The sequence below is a fragment of the Anoplopoma fimbria genome, chromosome 10 (genome assembly GCF_027596085.1).
Source record: "Anoplopoma fimbria isolate UVic2021 breed Golden Eagle Sablefish chromosome 10, Afim_UVic_2022, whole genome shotgun sequence".
In the NCBI taxonomy this organism is placed as follows: Eukaryota; Metazoa; Chordata; class Actinopteri; order Perciformes; family Anoplopomatidae; genus Anoplopoma; species Anoplopoma fimbria.
In genome coordinates this window covers 7070045-7090663 of record NC_072458.1, presented here as the reverse complement: position 1 = coordinate 7090663, position 20619 = coordinate 7070045, and the positions used below count along the sequence as shown (strand labels likewise).

At 41.9% G+C, this 20619-nt stretch overlaps 1 protein-coding gene across 1 annotated transcript in view; it reads left to right on the top strand.

The window, feature by feature from the left end:
- LOC129097646 (zinc finger transcription factor Trps1-like) overlaps positions 1–18725 on the top strand; it is a 42919-nt gene extending 24194 nt beyond the window's left edge. Inside the window, exons 2-4 of the mRNA XM_054606554.1 lie at positions 10970–11060; positions 12347–12469; positions 16701–18725. Coding sequence (XP_054462529.1) covers positions 10970–11060; positions 12347–12469; positions 16701–18323 — 1837 coding nt within the window. The 3' untranslated portion in view covers positions 18324–18725. The remainder of the gene's footprint in view (positions 1–10969; positions 11061–12346; positions 12470–16700) is intronic.
- The last annotated feature ends 1894 nt before the right edge of the window (positions 18726–20619 follow it).

Below are 20619 nucleotides of genomic sequence, written 5' to 3'. Positions count from 1 at the left end.
AAAATGTGGGCACATGGAGATGGAGCCATCAGAAGACAGACAGATAGAGTGACGTAGATATCTGAATTGTAGAAGTAGTTGATTTTCACCATGCTCCTGTCAATTTCAAAGTCCAAATATTGCCATAACCCCCCTGAGGAAATTTGATGGCTGAATTCATCATCGCCTTTTAAGACTCAACGCATTTTTATACAGTCCCATTTTAAGCTGAAGCTTGTGTTTGCTCTTATTATGCTGCGGAAGTGTTGTTCATTTGTTTTGCTAGGAGTCCAGTGTGGACTCTGCATTCTGATGAGTGGGCCTTAATGAGCTGGCTAGCCTTATCATTTGTCCTTGTGGCTTCAATTTCATGGCGGATTTTGAAGATGCTGAACTGCTCACTGGGCAGAAAAGCGTTAGTATTTTCTATGAAATGTCTTTGTTTTTACACCATTTTGGGTCTATTAGAGATAATTATAAAGTTGAATGTTGCCCATTTAATGGCTAAACACATTTAATGTTTTAAGGAAAACCGCTGCAATAAATATTGTTTTTGGAACAACTAATATCTCCTTACTATTAATAAATGCAGACAGAAGTGTAACTGGTTTGTTTTAAGGGATGTTCGTTAAAAGTTTAAAAGTGGCTAAAAAAACAATTTACACTGAATTTCAATATTGCTCAACTTGTATTTCAGTATCTGTGTCTTTCTATGCATACATTTATGTGTGTTTGTGTGTAGACCTGGGCTGTAAAGGCTCTGTGCATAGTGTGCACATCCTGGTGTCTTTGTGTTGTCATCCTGGTGTCTTTGTGTTTTTGTGTGTTTGTGTGTGTGAGTATTTGTGTTTCTGTGACGCTTGTTTTCCAGTGTTTTCCACTGCTCAGTGTGCTCATTTCCCACTACCATGACCTCTGACAGTAAAACCAACACACACCAACACACACCAACACACACAAACACACACAAACACATTCCCATTCACATGCTCAATCACAGCAGGAAAAGAAATACGCATTTACCATCTGACTGAGGCTCAGAAAGATGTACCACTTCACCTAAGACGCAGACCTTTCAACCATCTCTCTCTTTCTCTTATTCTCTCCTTTTTAATTAAAAAAAAAAAATGCTGTGTTTACTTCATTTGTCAATACTGGTATTGACAGCACACAGAGAAAACCGACAGGCAGGTCGCTGGCTAGGTGAAGAGGTGGACAAACAGCTAAATTGGGTGACAGGCAGACAAAGTGGTTTGTGAATGTATAAGTGCAGACAATAATTCACTCTGCTTTGTAGGGACATAAATTAAAAGCTATCAAGAAGAGCTTCTTTCAGGAATTTTAAAATGTAAATACTGCCGTGATGATGTGCATGAAAATTCCCTTCTGTACTTGTGGATTCACCATTCTTTCCCTTTCCTATTCTCTCCTCCTCTTTTCCCCTCCCTGCTCGTCCTAACCAGGGCTAATTGGGGAGATAAAGTCATTTGGCAAGGCAGCGCGTGTGTGTGTGTGTGTGTGTGTGTGTGTGTGTGTGTGTGTGTGTGCCATGTGGTATGTGTGAGGTCATTTAAGGTGCAATACTCCAGAGTGCCATCCATTATGCAGTTTGTTTTAAACACAACTCATTCGCTTTCTCGCTCCTCTGTCCTCATTTTCCGTCACTCTTTCTAGCTCCTCTTCTTCTTTCTAGCTCCTCAAGGAATGAAATTGTTCCTGTCCAAGGTCGTTTGGCAATTAAGATGTATTGCCGCTGTGTGCGCATTGGTGCACATCCTTACCTTGTTTGGATCAAAACAATAGCAAACATTTAGCCACACAGCTGTTACCATAAATCCCCAAAAATGGAAATTAGACAACAGGTTGTTTTCATGTCAGTGTTAACAGAGAGAAATGTGTTTGTGCATGTTTGTGTCTTTTCTGATTTGGGTTTTAACTTTTTACCGACCACAGTTTATTGCCTTGTCAGGTCAGCTTCCAGCATGTGAGGTTTATTGTCTTATTTATGAATGTGCGTGTTGTATCTCTTCCTCTCCGAGAGCGCAGGTCTGTTTACTAGATGACACTGACAATCATCACTTAACCACCAGAGTTCAACAGTTCAAGTACAATAATTACCAAATCACAACTGTTTGCCGAAACAGTTTTCAAGGGAAGAGAATGGAGGGTCTGTATGCTAATTCTTCTCATTCAAACATAAGTGATGTCTTAACACCTCTGCATGCACAGCAAAAGTTTGTGAGTAACATTACATTAGATGTAATTCCCACAAAAAGTCCTCAGGCAGTTATCCAACCATTTTTTATTTGTTGTTTTAAATAAACCATATGTATTCACATGCGCCTCACAGTCATTATCATGTGTTATTACAGGAACGCAAGTATGAGTGGGATTTTAATTTAGATGACAAACCTCGCTTTGAGCCATACAGCCTCAGAGCTGTGGCTCTAACATCACAACCACTCTAATGCAAAAGTACTCTTTGTAAATATATAATGTATGGTTGTGACATTTGAGTATGCAATTCATAGCCCTTGATCAGAATTTTTATAACGAGAAACCCGCCACCTTAACCTCCTCCTTTGTTTAAATTCAGAGCAGTGACTTGAGATTGGAGTTGTAATTGTTCATTGATAGATGTGCAACAGGATGAAATATGTATCTGGATCTCTAATCTGTCAAGTGAAAATGCATCAATTTAAATTGTATACAGATAACAGATAAAGATACGTCCCTGCTTAGTGAGGAAACACAGTATTTCAAGCTCTCAGCCATTCATAAATTGAATGGCACAGTTTAGTGATTTAGGTTAACCATCGGACTCGGTGTTCTGTCAGTGTGGTTGTCAACGGTACCTGAAGGGGTCATGTGGATCTGTCTTGTGTGGGAATCAGCCCACTGAACTATTCTCAGAAAGACAATAAAATAGAGTCTAAGACAGTTAATAAGACACTTAATACCAGTGGATAAGACTACAGGTATTAAGGATGCACATTATAATAACTCCCCCCCCCCCCCCCCCCCCCCCCCCGCCTTACTCTTTGTATGTTTCCTTCTCTCTCTCTCTCTCTCTCCCTTTCTCTCTCTCCCTTAAGATTTCAGCGTCCTGGTTGTCCAGATTACCTCTGGGCAGTGGGTGAGTTAAGATTTCAGCGTCCTGGTTTCCAAACCAGATTATTGTGTGTGTGTGTGTGTGTGTGTGTGTGTGTGTGTGTGTGTGTGTGTGTGTGTGTGGGCATGTTGCAGATTGTGTTTATGTCCATACTTATACTTATTACCCGTCTTGAGCTCTCTCTCTCACTCACACACTCACTTAAACATTCAGTTAAATTCCCTTTAACACACACACACACACACACACACACACACACACACACACACACTCTCACTCACTCTGACATGTTGCTTTACTGGTCAGTGTGAATGGGGTCACTGTTTTCCAGACAGAAATATTAAAAATAAGTTTCCTTCCAGTTTGCTGTCCTTTTCACATCTTGATACCCACGGTGTGGAGAAAGTATAAACACAAACCGTAACGATACAAAGGAATGCTGTCTGGCTCAAATATATGAACTTATGATAAAAAAGCAAAAGAGCTCTGATGCTTTGCCCTCTGTTTCTCATCCCCCTCAGTGTGGTACATTCTATATCACCGCACAAAGAGAGTCCAAGGTTAAATCAGGAAGACTTCTATTACAGCAAGAAGAAAAACGCACAGTTTTTCTTTTGCTATCTTATCAAAATGATAAGTTTCAGCTTGATAGAATCGGCTGCTTGATAAACACACAGCCATGTAACTGGATATCAGGGGTCTCTACCACTGATATCCAGTTACATGGGTTTGTGTTTCTGAAAACAGCAATACAGCACACACACCAGTACAGAACAACAAGCGCGCACACACACACACACAACAATACACAGCCGTAGTCTCCAGGTCCATGGATTCTAAGTCTGCATGCATTGAGGCTGTTTATCAAAATTAGATCAACGTGGAACGATTTCTCTGTTTGCTAATGTGCTTTACTCTCTCTCTGTGTCTCTCTCTCTCTTTCTGACTCTCTCTCTCTCTCTCTCTCTCTCTCTCTCTCTCTCTCTCTCTGTGTCTCACAGTTCACTGGTTGTCAGCTTTTACCCAGAACACATAACTGCAAAGTCGATCGTTTATCAAAATTAGATCAATGAAAAAAAGGATTTTTACTTAAGTGCGCCCCAGTCTGTGTTTGTGCGCAAGGTTGTGCACTTTTTTCCTGCACAGAAATAGAGACTCTCCGTGCTCTGCAACAAAAGGTAGCAACTACTGTATGAACTGAACACAGGGGGGGTTGAATAGACCATGGCAGACGGAGGAAAAAGGGCCGGAAAGGAGCGATAGCTGAGTGAAAGGCTGAAAGAAAGGAAAGGAGGTTGAAAGGAGCGAAATGGGCCACACACTGTGGCCCACATGTGTGTGTGTGTGTGTGTGTGTGAGTGTGTGTGTGTGAGTGTGTGTGTGTGTGTGTGTGTGTGTGTGTGTGTGTGTGTGTGTGTGTGTGTGTGTGTGTGTGTGTGTGTGTGTGTGTGTGTGTGTGTGCACAAGAGAGAGGGAGAGAGAAAGGGTAAGACATTGACCTCACTCTCCTTTTGTGCCAAGTAGTGGTGTGTGTGTGTGTGTGTGTGTGTGTGTGTGTCCCAGTGATGTCATCTTGTTCTTGGTTTCCTGATGCTTTTCTTTAGGTGCTCAGCTGACACTCTTGTCTCTTTTGGCAAACACACACACACACACTCATACACACATACATGCACATAGACACGCATCCGGAATGACAAGGCTGTTTTGAAAGCTGACACCTTCTATTTCTCTCTCACACAGAGTTGAGCGTGCATGTTTGTGTGTGTTGTAGTATCTTATTAGTAACAAAGGATGTGGGTTGCGGTGTCTTCTCCTCCCTTATCCAGCCCCTCCGCTGTGCAGAGACTATTTCTTATACTCATGGAGCAGTTACATCTGTATACTTGCAATGTTCTCATTGCTGCTATCACAACCAAGCACATTACGCAATTATCAAGTTTCAATTTCAACTTTATTTTCTCCCAGTGGGCAATTGGTTCTGCAGCAGCTACAAGAAGCAATTTGAATGAAAGTGAAAAACTGTGAGGCCTCACAATTGACATCCACTTATACAAGGTGCTGATACAGAGTTACAGGCCAGCAGCGTAACCCAAATCACCATCGTCATCATTACCAAAGTCTCCACGACCATCAACGCCGATCGATGACAGGCGATCATCACTTTCCTCCTGCTTATACCATCAACGTAGAGGCCAAAGGCAGCAGGGATGAAACAGTCGTTATACAGCTGATTATGTTGGCAGAAGAGATTGCAGGGATGTTGCTTATATGACCTGCCCCACCGGGTGATTTATGAGTTATTTATGCTTTCATATAGCGAGGTGACAGGTGTTAATAAGAGAAATAATTTACGTTTACCCTGACCCTCTTTGGTGTTGTACCCAGGGAGCTATAATTTGTTTAAAGTAAACCTTCCAGGGTCAGTTCTGGCCTCAAACACGACTGCCTCATCACAGTCTATGCGCTGTATTTATGCAGAGTAATGCGCTCGCCAGTGTCGTTGCAGTAGATGACTACAAATCTAGCATCTTAACACAGCACAAGAAGCTTCGAGCTCCTCTGCTGCTCTGCTGCCGCTCACTCTGTATAGCTCGTGTCTCAGGACGGATACTTCAGTGAACCCCCCCCCCCCCCCCCCCCAACCGCCAGCCTCGATTTTTCTGAACAGTCCCATTACAACATTGAACCCTTTTTTGTCCCGAAATGTGATTTTCTTGAAGTTCTTTCACCGCGGCCTCTAAAGACGGGGGGGGGGGAACATACTGCTCAATGTGCTGCACTGATATCGCTGTGCTGGGAGCGTGAGGGCTGCCGGAGCAGACTGTTAGAGGAGAGCAGCGGGCAGCATGTGGAGGGGCAGTCGCACACTGAGTTGAAGGTCACGCTCGGTGTGATCGGGCAGTAGGTGCTGTGTTAGGACACAGACTGGCCATTTTTTCCATCCGGAATCAGTTTCCTCTCTGCTGAGAGTCTTTAAAGCTCTCCCCTCATTTGTTTATACAGAGTATTTCAATTTTACTGCCGTGGAAATACCTATGACATTATGATATAGTGTTAGAATTCTGCCACAGAACTTTATTATTGAGAATTCAGTGATAGGACTCTAAATGCTTAGAAACACTGCAGTTTTTTGTTGATTTGTATGATTAGCTGATAGTGTAATTGTTTGTGCTGGACCTATCTAAAGGGTTAATAGGAACTGCTTATGAATAGAATTTCATGTGTGGGAGTTTCATTTCAATATAGAGAGACGAACCAAACCACAGCCTATTATATTATGATTATTTGTGGATTCCTGGAGGGATAAATAGTCGTTTGGTTGGACCCCCTTCAGAGAGTTAGGAGCAGGGAATTTTTGGGGATTTGCTGCTGAACTAGTTTCTCCCCACCTCATTGATAATGTCATCTGAGTAGATAATCAGCAGGAAATACAGCCTCAGTTAGTTGGGCTGCGTCCAGCCAACTGAAAACCAAAGCAGTTTTCCTTAAAGTAAAGCAGACACATTCAGTTCATACTATTTTATTCCCCAAATCACAGATTGTCTGTAGTGAATCTTTCTCCTCCATGATGACTTTAATTGTCTTTACTTGGCCTGTTTTAGTGCCATTTGTACCTCTGCTTCTCAAACCATGTTATATAAAGGTTTATTTTTATTCTAATAACTTTTTTTTTTTTGTGTTACTCTTTGTTGCATAAGAATAAACTATAGCAGAATATATTCAGAATCCTTTCAACTGAAACCCAATTATTCTATTAGGAGAGGCAATTTAAATGCACACAGTAGTCTGAGAGTAAACCACACAGATGGACTTCTGCAGCCATATGTGCAACACAAAGACCTCCACACACACACACACACACACACACACACACACACACACACACACACACACACACACACACACACACACACAATGGGGGGGGGGTCTCTGTTAGATTGGTTCCAGATGCTTCTCAGTGTGTGAGTGTGTGTTGAGAGGATACAATTGGTGAATCTTTATCTGACACTATCTCTGTGCACAGGGTCTATTTCTTTTTTATGTATGTGTGTGTGTGTGTGTGTGTGTGTGTGTGTGTGTGTGTGTGTGTGTGTGTGTGTGTGTGTGTGTGTGTGTGTGTGTGTGTGTGTGTGTGTGTGTGTGTGTGTGTGTGTGTGTGTGTGTGTGTGTGTGTGTGTGCATTAGAGAGAGCGAGTGGCTGATCCAGTGCATAGGATATTGGATTTGGCAGTATGGAATTTAGTTAATTCCTCGAGCTAGTCTTCTAGCCTGATTAAATAATCGCTGATTTAATGCAAGTCAGTGCGTCTATCAATGTGTGTGTGTGTGTGTGTGTGTGTGTGTGTGTGTGTGTGTGTGTGTGTGTGTGTGTGTGTGTGTGTGTGTGTGTGTGTGTGTGTGTGTGTGTGTGTGTGTGTGTGTGTGTGTGTGCTTTAAAAGCAGGGCTGACTCAATCTTTAAGTGAATTAAATGTAATTTCATTTTGAAATACTTTTTTTAGAAAGCCCTCTTTTTGAATTTATTTTAGAAAGCAGGGCGCCTCAGTCTATTTCTTTACGCTCTTTCTCACGATCTCTCTCGCTACAGTTTTTTTCTCTACCCATCTTTCTCATTTTTGCCACATAATCCCAAAGTTAACAGCACCTTCATGTTTGAAATTTTTGATGTGTTAAATTTGCTTTCACCATACTAGGTGAGCAAAATGAAAAATGTCAGTTTGTAACAAAATGTTTTGTTACAAACTGAGTGCAGCGTTAGAAAAATGTGACCCTACTTGTAGAAAGTAGTAAATTCAAACAATGGGACTTCCACTTGTGAGGTCAACACAAAGTACTGGGAAATACTCTCTTACTATGAATGTCCTTTACAACAACTTATTTGAATTCTCTGTTAGATAAAAATGAAGTTATGGATTTAATGGATTTAAAAACAGTTTGAAACATGGCTGCTTTTGTGTATACCACCAGTCTGCCTCGCCAGATTATTTTAAGTAAAGCTTTACCACCACTACACTTTAAAGATGCCACCGCACATTGGTTGCAGATGGAAGCTAAAATATATTTCAAGGGACTCCTGCTACAGAACCTTAACCAACGGATTCTTATCTGTTTCGGCCAGCTCCTGCCTTAAGATCTGAGAGACCATGCAGTGTAAACAGTTTGTTTAACATCTGTACATTTATGGCTTCAGGAGACTCTCAGAGTGGACTCAAAGCCACAGCAGAAGGGTTCAGCCACTGTGTGGTTACACCATCTGTTTTGATGTTGAATAAAAATCAGATTCTCCCGAATGAAGTTATAATTTATTAGTACATTTTATGAGTAGAGTCACGAAAAAGTCACTCAGAAACAGCTCATAACTTCTGTTTGACTTTAAAGGATAGCAATCACTTTAACCCATTTAATGGAAAGCTGGCGTAGCAGTGGGAACCCATAAAAGTCTAAAAAACAAAGAGTTTTAGAGCTGTTCACAGACACGGAAAGGGAGGAATACAAACATGTAATGTAAAATGTAGCCCATTTTCAAAGCATATTTTCCCAAAGAAACAGCAGTCGGGTAGTAGGGTCTCTTTTATGTATTCTTGCATAAAATCTACTGCCACAAGGGGGAAAAAAAGCTCTCTGTTAAAGAAGTTTGTGCGTAGAAGCTGATTGTGAAAGTTATTAAACCAATAAATGCTGTTTAATGTGCAGCCTGCCACTGAGTAGATTGTATTCTTAATTTCTGAGGCCTTTTCATTAGGAGACAAATAAATCTGCCAATATAGTCAACTTGTCAGTGTTGTATTTCATGTACACCCCTAGTGTTTATACTGATCTTTTCAGCAGGAGATTGAACTATATGATGTCTTTTATCTACGTATTGAAGTACACAGGAATAAGCACATTCCACATTAGTGTGTTTTTATTAACAGGATTCAAAATGGACACCTGGCCTGGGGATAGTACAGCAGTGTTTACATTGGTTGCTCAAATACACTTCCTACTTAAGAAACTTCACTTTTTATCCAAACATCTAGTTTAAAGTTTGTTTGTTGGCTTGATTAGGAGGAAGTTGATAAAGACTTTTAATTTCCTGACTAATGAATGTATTTTTGTTTGCGTGTGTGCCTCTGCGCGCGTGTGTGTGTGTGTGTCAGAGGGCGTTGTTGGTGGTGCTAATTGAACGGTATCATAGGCCGCAGATAAATAGATGTCATTAAGGCCCTGAGCTCTAATTACCTGCAGCCCTCCCCTGTAGACTGAGGTGAGTGGGAGAGGCTAGGTATCAGCAATCCATCAGAAAGAACACATACACACACACACACTCTCTCTCTCTCTCTCTCTCTCTCTCTCTCTCTCTCTCTCTCTCTCTCTCTCTCTCTCTCTCTCTCTCACACACAGACAGACAGAACGACAACAACTCTGTAGATATACACAAATACAACCAGCAGCACACATGCATAGTTTTGAAGCCACCAACTGATGAACGCCCACTTACAGCAAACCCATGTTTAAGTATGGAAGTCTAGAGCCGAGTGTGTGTGTGTGCATGCATGTGAACGTGCACTTATCCACACACGTCGAGCCAACCAGCTGATGATTGAAAAGGAAGTTAAAGATCATGAGCCAGATTTAGTGTGTGTGTGCACGTGTGCGTCTAGGAGGGTGGTGGGGGCTATTTCTGTACTTTCCTGTGTAATTGACACTTGAACCGAGCTCTCATACAGAAACACACACACAGATGCACACACACTTTGCTATCCTTGTACTGTGGTTTTGGAGTAGCCAAGATACATCCAACACACGCACACACACACACATGCATTTCATGGATTGCGGCCCCTCATCCAAATCTTGCATGCCTTCATTAGCCAGGGGAAGCCAATATTTTCAGGTGCGTGGGTGTGTGTATGTATGTGTGTGTGTGTGTGTGTGTGTGTGTGTGTTGCGATGAGGGGCAGCTGTGGGGCCATATGTGAGTGATTTGGGTGCTCGGAGGGAAACTGAATTCTGATGACAGATGCACTGTTTGGCTTGCAACACTAGATACACACACACACACAGACACACATGCGGACACAGGAAACGTACATCAATCAATCACCTGGCTCTGTCTCCCTACATGTGGTGACCGTATGGTGTGTGCAACATACACACATTGGCAGGCACACACACACACACACACAGCAACACAGCAGAGGATGCAAGTGTTCTGCTGTGTGATGTCAGATGGACAAAAACACATGTACCATAAAGACTCTAATATTAGCTCAGGTGATTATTACATATAACATTATTGGAAACAGGGTGTTCTATTGTACAGCTTTTTATTGAGACTGAGAGACTTAAGTTTTTCCAGTATAAATAAACATATCTATGGTGTTCCTTTGTATTAAATCTTTGAACAATCTAAAAGTTTACAGCAAGGAAACAAAAAAGGAGCTATTAAACCACTTTTTATTGGCAGTAGAATTTGATGTCTAATCCTTTAGCTCTGTCTTGTATAGATGCTTAATCAGTCCCGATCCGTTGCTATTTTAATGTTCATATAACTTATTTCTGATACATTTCGGGGGACCTACTGTAACTTCCTTGTGTACAATGCAGAAAATGCAGCTTTGGATAAATATTTCATATGACATTTGCCATTACATTTAAAAGTTGTGTTAATTAACAGTACTACATAGGATTAGCATTTGCCAATTTCCACAGATGCCGTACTGATTCATTCTTAATTAAATGTTTATTGCTCAGGCTATATATGTGCATATCTCTGTGTGGTGCTTCTTTCCAAAGAAAAGTAGATTGGTTGTTTTTGCTGTGATCCTTGTAGTACATTAGATTGCAAAAAACTAAAGTGATCAGTGCTGTGTCCACTGGCCTCTTCTGCTTTTAGCTGGCAGCCTGAAACAGATGGAAGTGCTGGTAGTGGCTCCATCTGTAGCTCTGAGAATACAGACATCATGATTGAAGTGCTGCGCTCTTTTGTGAAGAACTTGAAATGTTTTCAACTTATAGCACTGGGTGCTCTGAGCCTGCAAAAAAAATAATAGAATAAAAAAAGGCTTAGCTCTCAGCACTGTCATGGACATAAAACAACAAGAAACCAGCGCTGAAAGGAGAAGGTCCCAGTGGGTGTAAAGTCCATGATGGAGGGAGAGAGAGCGAAACAGATTGGGATAAAAGTGACAATACAAGAGAGAGAGAGAGAGAGAGAGGAGGAAATATGGCAGGCGCACACAGGAGGCGGTTTTAGAAAGCCATACCCAGAGGCACATACAGTAGGCAGACATTCAGCGATGCACATAACACAAAGGTCAGTGAAGGAAATAAATAATAATAATAAAAAATAAAAATGATATGCTGGTGTTTTTTTCTTTTCTAGTGATATTTATACCAGTAATTGAAAAAGAACAAAAAAAAAACTAAACTTTAATGTAGAGGAGATGAGAAATTAGGATTGGAAGGGGAAAAAAAAAAAATTAAAGCAGAGAGCAAGAAATAGTTGGATAGACAGGCAGATAGAGAGAGAAAGAGACGGAGTCGTGGAGGAGAAAGATGAGGTATGCTGTCTTCCCAGGGTCATAAAGGTGCTGAATGGGGCCAGAGACTTAATGGGATGGAGAAACGTTGTGATTGGCTCATTACTGTGATGGAGCACGTTGCCACGACAATTGGCCTTTTCACCCCCCCCTTCTTCCTTGCACACACTACTTTTTTATGCACCACTGCTCCATGAACTGCATAGGTGTGTGTGTGTGCGCGTGCTCTAAAAGCGTAAAAGTCAAACGCTTGCCTGTAAAGTACATCCTGCAGTTGAGATATACGCTCTAATGCTTCAAGGGGAGAGCGTTACTAGTCTCTGTCCAACACATTTGTCACGTAGTACTTGACTAGCCACATACTTAAAACACACACAAGGCATTCAGCGCAACTAGATCATTTTCTTTCCATTGGAGTATATTTTGTTGTTTTTATTAACCTTGTTCCGTACAGAGGAAATCGGTGTCGAGCAGAACAATGGTCTCAATAGAATTACCCATTAGGCATGATAAATGAGAGCACATCATCTCTATGCCACCAAGCCAATCTGTTTCCTCTCTCTCTTCTGACCTTACGTCAGTGGTGTGAATATTAAAAAGGTATCAAGACTTAAGTCAACGTTTTTTCCCCTTTCTCTTTTCTCCTTATGACTTTCCAGATTTCTTAGTTTCTTTGTCGGTCTTTATTTTTCCTTCACGCTCTAATGTTGTCCGTCTTTTTCCGTCCACAGCGGCGCAGAGGCAGCGGGGTCTTCTGTGCAAACTGTCTGACCACCAAGACGTCGTTGTGGAGGAAGAACTCCAATGGAGGCTACGTCTGCAACGCATGTGGTTTATACCAAAAACTACATTCGGTAAGTCGTACGCAGACACGCACATGCCAATAGATGCTGTGGCTTCACAAGTTGTGCATTTCACTGCAGATTATGTTAAACAAACTGTAGACCTGTGAGGTCAGAAGTGGTACAGGAAGTCTCTGTGTATTTGTGATCCACTTTATTTGAATTTTCTTTCAAACAAATTAGACGAGACACGAGAAGGGAGCTATAAATTTCAAAAACAAATAAATACAGAGGGACAGAAAGGAATCCCTAGACGTGAGCTGAAACTCAGGTTTATTATCACACAAAAGTGAATTTGCTGTGCTGAGCTCCTATCCATGCATAGGAGACCTATGTACACTCATAAAGGTTCTACTGGATCAGGAAACCAGTGCTTTAGACTATTTTATAGGCTTTGTGCTGTGTTTTAATACATCCATGGGGTAATTTGGACCGCTAATTATCATTCCTCCTGTCTTGCTGATTAGCATACTACGCAAATGATATGGTGCCTACTGCAGTCAAATTCCTATATACGTTCTTTGAATCCCGCTGTGAAAACGTAATATTGTGGAAAAAGTATATTTGACTTGGTGGGAGCTGGGAGTTACGGACCATTTCAGCGGTTACTGCGAGCCAGCTCCATGGAGTGAGAAACATGACGGAATGAATCAACTTTACCATCTAAGCCCAGGGAAAGTCTATGAAAATCTTAAATTTAATTAGACGGCATGAATTACAGATGAGATAAAGATCCAGCCTGGAATTTCCTTGACTTTGGAATATATATTTCTCACCTCATATGTTTGTGAGGAGTTTCACACTTAAATATAGCTATTTAACGCAAGGGTTTATAAATATGACCGGTGTGAAACAAGCCTTCAGAGCTTCAACGTGTATATGTATATATGGCAGATCCATGTTCCCATATTGGCTTTTAAGCTCAGCTTGTATCATTTCAAAGTGAGAATGTTTCAGTGTAATAAATCACAGTGTTAGTAAATGCATCAGTGGCTCGACCGTGTTACAACCCAGAGAACTAAGCTGCAATTAAGGAATGGAGCTTTAAAGACCTTTCACCGGACGACAAGCCATGGAGGTTTACGCCTTCCTGCCCCTGCAGACGTCCTCGGGTCAACCCGCTCACCTCATCCGCCGCTCCAATCACGACCCAGCCCCCTCCGCTCTTGACAATCTTCACGACAGTCGTATTTTATATCCCATAATAAAAGTTTTATATGCTCTACACACATTATTAGAGAGGATAGCAGCTAGTAAAACACTTCAGAGTGAGAGAGGGGAAGGGAGAGTTATGAATACAGAGGGAGAATAAGGTAGACAGGAAGGGAGGGAGAGGGGAAAAGACAAACAAAGAGGAAGAAAAGGGAGGACGACAAAGAAAGAAGATTAAGGTAAAGAGTGAGGACAGAGGTAATGAAAGGGGAGGGCGAGTGTAAAGAGTTAGAGATGGAGGAAGAAAATGCAGAGGAGATATTAAAGAAGAGAGGAGTAACTGTTACTCCAACCATAAACGTGTAAAACATCACGTTGTGTGTTTGTGAGCGTTATGTGTGTGTGTGTGTGTGTGTGTGTGTGTATGTGTGTGTGTGTGTGTGTGTGTGTGTGTGTGTGTGTGTGTGTGTGTGTGTGTGTGATTGTACGGTGGTTAGGGTGTCTCACACAAGATTGTAGGCATAGCAATGCTATAATTGATGAGCATCTAGCTTTTTATGTACATTCCCATCGCAAACTATACTGTATACATTTAATGAATAAATAAATATCTCCCTTATCTATGAAGTTTTTAAATAAAGTGTTAAATTAGTTGGAGTCCCGAGAGCAGTGACATATTTCCCTTTCCCGGTGTAAACAGACCCTGTTGTAGTATGGAGGTAGGACACATGCAGCTTTGGGCTGTTTCCTCCATAGGGAGTGCTATTTCATTGCTTTTTTTCCCCCTTTTTTCCCCTCAACCATCCTCCTCCTGTATTCAGTCCAGTCTCTCCCTCCTTCTTTTTCATTGCTCCTTCATTTCCCCTCCCTCTACCTCCTCCCCCTCAGTTCACCACCCTTTTCCCCCTTCTCATTCATCTCACCTCCTTCATTCGTGTCTCCCCTTTACCTTTTCTTTCAACTGCTCCTCTAGCGATAGAAACACAACACCAGAGGACCATAAAGAATAAGAAAAATGTCAATGATTTGACTGACATAATTGTGTCACTCCCGAAGGTGTCAGCCTCCTCAGTGATGGACTCTTGTTTAAAGTAATGATCCAGGTGTCTAAAATCATCAGCAGGACAGCTCTCTGATTAACAACAGAGACTTATTTCCAGTTTGGCTGCTTAGGGGAGGCACCTGTCCGAAATGCGTGTGTATTAATAGATCATTGAAACAGAGGATTTATGATAGTTAGAGATAATTTGGGCATGAAAACTGTTGATTGTCAAAACAAATGTGGTCATCATTTGTTTGTGTCACAAGCGCAGCAGGGCATCCCTGGATTGATGCTATTCATGACCCATCTCTCCTTAAATAGTTCCAGTGGCAGCTCTACAATGACTGATGATGACTCAACACACATCAGCATGCTTTTATACACTTCCCTACCTTGAGAGACACACTTTGTCAGTCACGGACATAGGGCTATCCACAGAGGTACACACGTAACCATGAATACATTCACAAGGATGAATATTTCCCGGCGTAGACATAGCAAGGTTTATGGTTTTGTTTATTCTTTAAATGTTTTTTTTCTTTTTTCTTTTCATCCACTTGAACACCGTACATTTATCAATGTTCCTCCATTATAATATCTGTAAGAATCTGCCGTGATCTAATGTATGTGGAAAACCCTACATCACTTACACACATACAGCAGGGGATTTCTAGAGAACTTAAAGGTACATACATTTACTCAACGACAGGGCTCTTGACCTGAATGGCATTGACAATTTCCATAAACTTAACCTTTTTTATTTTAGTTTTTATGCTTCAAAAGCTCCTCTGTTTGTGCCAGTGGAATTTCATTTAATCTTCAATTAAAGCTGTGCTGATGTCACTGTTATAATGTGAATCTAGAGAGGAGGCCTTGGAGTAGTCGGTTCTTCAATAGTGAAAGGATAACAGGTCATTACTTTTGCGTTGAAGGGTAGACACATTAAAGACACTTTATTTTACTTTTGCTCATTTCTAAGTAAATGTTTTAGATTGTTTGGATTTTCTTGGCATGTGTTAAGGAATGAAACATCACAAAAGTCTCATCATCTCGCTTATATCTTTATAAGTACTTCATTAATTCCAGTGGGAAAGTGGGAAGTGCTTCAGAAATTGTACTGTGGTTGTTACAGAGCATTTTGTGAATTAAACTCGACTGTTACTTTTTTAATCCAAATATGCAGAAGATATACTGTATACTTCATTAATTAAGAGATTACTTGATTAAAGTCAGATGATTAATGAAGGTGAATTTGTGAGGGATCTGTCAAGTAAAAGTTGAGTCTGCAGGGCAAACCCCATTTACATCAAATGTAAGTGCTCCCCCTGGTGGTAAGGGCAAAAGATACAGTATTCAGGATTGCTGGACATGTAAATATTGTATTAACATCCATCCATCCATCCATTTTCCGTAACCTGCTTATCCAGTTAAGGGTCGCAGGGGTGCTGGAGCCGATCTCAGCTGTCAATGGGCGAAGGCAGGGTTCACCCTGGACAGGTCGCCAGTCTGTCGCAGGGCTGACATATAGAGACAAACAACCATTCACACTCACATCCACACCTACGGGCAATTTAGAGTCTTCAATGCACCTAAGCTGCATGTCTTTGGACTGTGGGAGGAAGCCGGAGAACCCGGAGAGAACCCACGCTGACACGGTGTATTAACATGTCACAGTTAATTTCACTTAGATCAAATCCATATGACGTGAGACTTTTAAAGTTTGATTTACCATCGGAAGCTTCACTGAGAACACTTTTTTAAGTACGACTACCTTGCATTCATTGTTAGAAACATTGATGTGTTTGTATATTTCACCAAATATCAAATTACTTTATGTTCATATGGGTTCTTTATTGGTCATAAGCTCAAATGTAACAATTTATTTTTCTTTTGCAATTGATTTATTATCATCACAATCAAATAATGCATGGCTATGAATGTTTGACACCAGTCATGTCAAAGAAATACCCTTAAAGCAAAATGTTCAAACAGGAAAATGAACGTATTTCATTGTTTTTCCATATTGTTCTTTGTTTCTCTTTCTTGTAGACACCAAGACCTCTAAACATCATCAAGCAGAACAACGGTGAACAGATTATCCGCCGCCGGACCCGAAAACGCATCAACCCTGATTCGCTGTCATCCGAGACCCCCGCCCCCAAACAACAGCGCATCGCCAGCGAGGAGCGTGTGAACGGGGAGGAGTCCGACAGAAGTTTTGCGTCAATCAAAAACCAGCAGCCTTCGCCTCGCTCGCGCTCCCCCCGATCCACTCAAGCCTTCCTAGCCAACCAAACATTGGAGATCCACCGACGAATGCCTCCTCTGCTCCTCCCCTCGCATACCCCCTCCTCTTTGGTAGCTGAGGGCAACGGGGGCGTTGCTGAGGGAGGGATGATATCGAAAGGAGAGGGAGGTAAAGGAGGAGGGGGATCAGAAAGAGGCAGTCCGATCGAAAAGTACATGCGTCCGTCCAAACCGTCTAGTTATTCGCCTCCTGGTTCACCCATTGAGAAGTACCAGTACCCTCTTTTCTCCTTACCCCTACCATTAACCCTCTCGCCTGATTTGACCCCTGAGTCGGATTGGCTCAGATTCTGGACCAAGTATAAGATGGCAGCCGCCTCTGGGGTCCCTGGTAGCCTCAGTAATCTCAGCAGCCCTGGTGGCCTCGGAAATAACGCTCTTTATCTCGGTGCAATGGTGGCTCCAGGACAGCATCATCAGCAAAGCTACACGGTGCCTTACTGCGCCTCTCCTTACTCTCCTCTTCCCCCTCCTCCAGCCCCTCCTCACTATCCTCCTCCTCCTCCTCCTGTTCATTCCCAAACCTCATCACCGTCACTAGAAAATGATGCTCCATTGGATCTCGCAATAAGACAAAGAGATACAAGTGCTGCAAATGCACACATGTCAACAAACGGGGCAGAGAGGAGACGGCAAGAGTCTCCACTCGCTGAGAGGTTGAGAGAGAACTGGAAAGGAGAGAAAGAAGAGGAGGATGAGGAGAGGATGGATGAAGGAGGGAGCTCAAAGGAGGAGGTAGGAAGCGAAGAAAAGGATCATTTGACGAAATGTCGGCCAAGTGTCCCATCGAATCGCGCAATGGTGGATGTGGCCACGCAGGACGACCTCACCAACCGCTGCATCCACTGTGGGATCTACTTCCTGGACGAGGTCATGTATGCCCTGCACATGAGTTGCCACGGCGACCAGGAACCGTACCAATGCAGTTTTTGTCTCCACGTGTGTGCGGATCGCTATGATTTCACCACCCACATACAAAGGGGCTTACACAGGTACTCGGACAAAACGCCACACAAGAGGGGTCACGAGCAAGATGACCTCACCCCAAACGTCACGGTGATGTCGGAGCAACAAGATGTGACGCCGGAGGAAAACGAGAAAGGTGATCAAAGTGAGATCCCAGATGAAAGCAGCGATGTCGTCGGAGTTTGTCATGAAAACCAAGAAAAGGAAACTACAGGCAACGATGCCACTGACAATGAAACAGAAGTTGAAAAGGTGGTAGGAGGAGAGGGTCATGACATCACAGACCAGGTTTTGGGAGATGAGATGGTGTCAGATAGTGATGATGTCGTCACAAAATCCACGGAGGTGTCGACTGTTGCTGAATCGGAAAACGTAGATGAGAACACAGAGAGTAATTAATCCGATGCCTTTAGACTCACACAAACCTTTAAGAACGTGTTTTTATCTAATGAATAAGCTGTCTGCCTCCACGTTCCTGGAGGCTGGCTCATGTCACAGTGGGCACTAAATGGAACACATTCTTATGCTGGAAGCACTCGGCTGTCAAATGGTCAAAAATCATTGTAGGATCCCGCTCAACTGCTGCAGGGACAGTTGGGAGAAATAGCCCGAATCCTGCGTTGAGTGACAGCCACGTGGCGAGAATTTAACGACGGCGTCCGGGGAAATGCAGCTGAATTCACCTTTAACAAACAGCCACTTCATGTGCTCTCCCAAAATAAGAGGAAAGCTGAAACTGAAAGTTGGACTGCTCTCATTTAGGATGAGTTTGAGGAGCTCAGCACTTGCACAGCCATCATACAGCAGAGCAAAAAAAAAAAAAAAAAAAAAATGCTTGAAGCAAAAACACTTTAACTGAACTGAGCTGATCTGTTATGCAGCGTGCTAAACTGATCCCTGAGCTGGTCCAAACTAGTCTGATGCATCATTCATACTGTTTTATCTAGGTACAACCAGATCTGATCTGGTTAGAACTATTTTGTTCTGATCCAGAGCTTGTTTTTTGACTGTTTTTACCGCTGTGCAGATGGAGCCAAAACCAAAACTTATGTTGACTCTTTGAAACTGGTCAAAGATAAACAAAAGGATCAGTTGGTACAAAAGGATCAGTTGGTACAAAAGGATCAGTTGGTTCTCCTCTCACTCGTGCCCTGTTGTTTCTAAAACTGGCAAAAAAAATCGCCACAGCTGCAAAGTGGCCTAAACTGGGAGACTGGTTGGGTTTCATTTGACCGAGACTTTTTGAACTGCTAAAAACCAGTTTTAACTGGTTAAACCGGAGTAATTCCGGACCGAAGTGTTCTCTTCATCCATTTGGATCAAACCAAGTGACATTATTTTCTACCTTCCTCCGTGCCATGATACTAGCTACGTGCCTGGCTGCCTGCCTAACAGAACATCCATCTATTAACCTGCTTAACATTTATAATGATGATAATGGTAATAATAATAATTATGATGTTATAGAACAAAACATGCAATTTGCTACAACTTTTTCCTATATAATATGTTATTTTGTAAAGGCAAATAATGCTTTTTTTTTTGTTGCAGGAAATGGTACTATACGGTTTAGTCTATTTGTGTTTTTCGTTTTTCTTTTTGAGCTACTTGTTGTTTGTGTTCTTATGTTCTTACTTGTTGCATTGATGATGGCCGTCTAACAGGAAAGGTACAGCAAAAGACAGGGGTTGCGTGTATGTGTGCATTTGTGTTGTAGCGTTTGTGTGTAAGGAACAAAGGATGCGTCCGTCCCAAAACGATGATTTAAACATTATGAAGGCTTGCGCTCGATATTTCTGTCCTCAGGGGTCACAAGTGTTGCACACCAACCCGCCTGTTTAATAGCATGTGACACATCAGTTTTACATGTTCCGTGGTCTAACGGTTTTAGCATGTTACATAACGTTCTCTTATATGTTCTTATCATGTTCTTTATGTGTTAGTAGGTCAAGATCGTCTTTTTTTTTTCCCTGTATGTCTTCACATGGTTTTATAGAGAGACTTAGGAACTTAGGGAGATCAACCCTACATTTTTTCATAAGGATCAATTATTTGGGATAAATGTATGAACTTTTGCTCTGTATTGAGTCTACAGAGCTTCTTGCCTACAGTGTTTGACTCAGCCTATCTTGTATTTCTGAGAGGGGTTAGGTTACCTCTATGTAGCATGTTAGCGTCTTATAAAATCTGCAGAATACGTTGCCTTTTCTATGGATGGGAACTGTTACACGTTAGACCTAAATCATACTGAAAAAACACAACGGCGTCGTCGTGAAGTTACATTTTGAAGTTAAATTATCATGTTGCTTTCAGCTTCAACTAACTCATCCCACTTCTCTCCCTTTCATTACGCACATCTGGGTTCTCGAATCTTATAAGTTAAGAAAAAGACATGCCTGATAGCCTTTTCATCGTTTATTTTTTCACAGTTGATGACAGTCAGGGTCTTGAAAGTCCCCCTTTTCTTCAGAATGCAGCAACACAGCGGCCATCTTGTTTATTTTTTTATAAAGAGAGAATTACTTCACTTGCCTTGCTGCCTTAGTTGCTAAAAAAAAAATGAAATCATCAAGGGACTCCTTTTGAAGGAAGTAATAATAGGCCGAATGAAAATAATAGACAAGAAGGAAAAAAAGAATGATATCAAGATATTTTTCTATGCTTATCCAAAGGACGTGAATGAAAAATGTTCCGC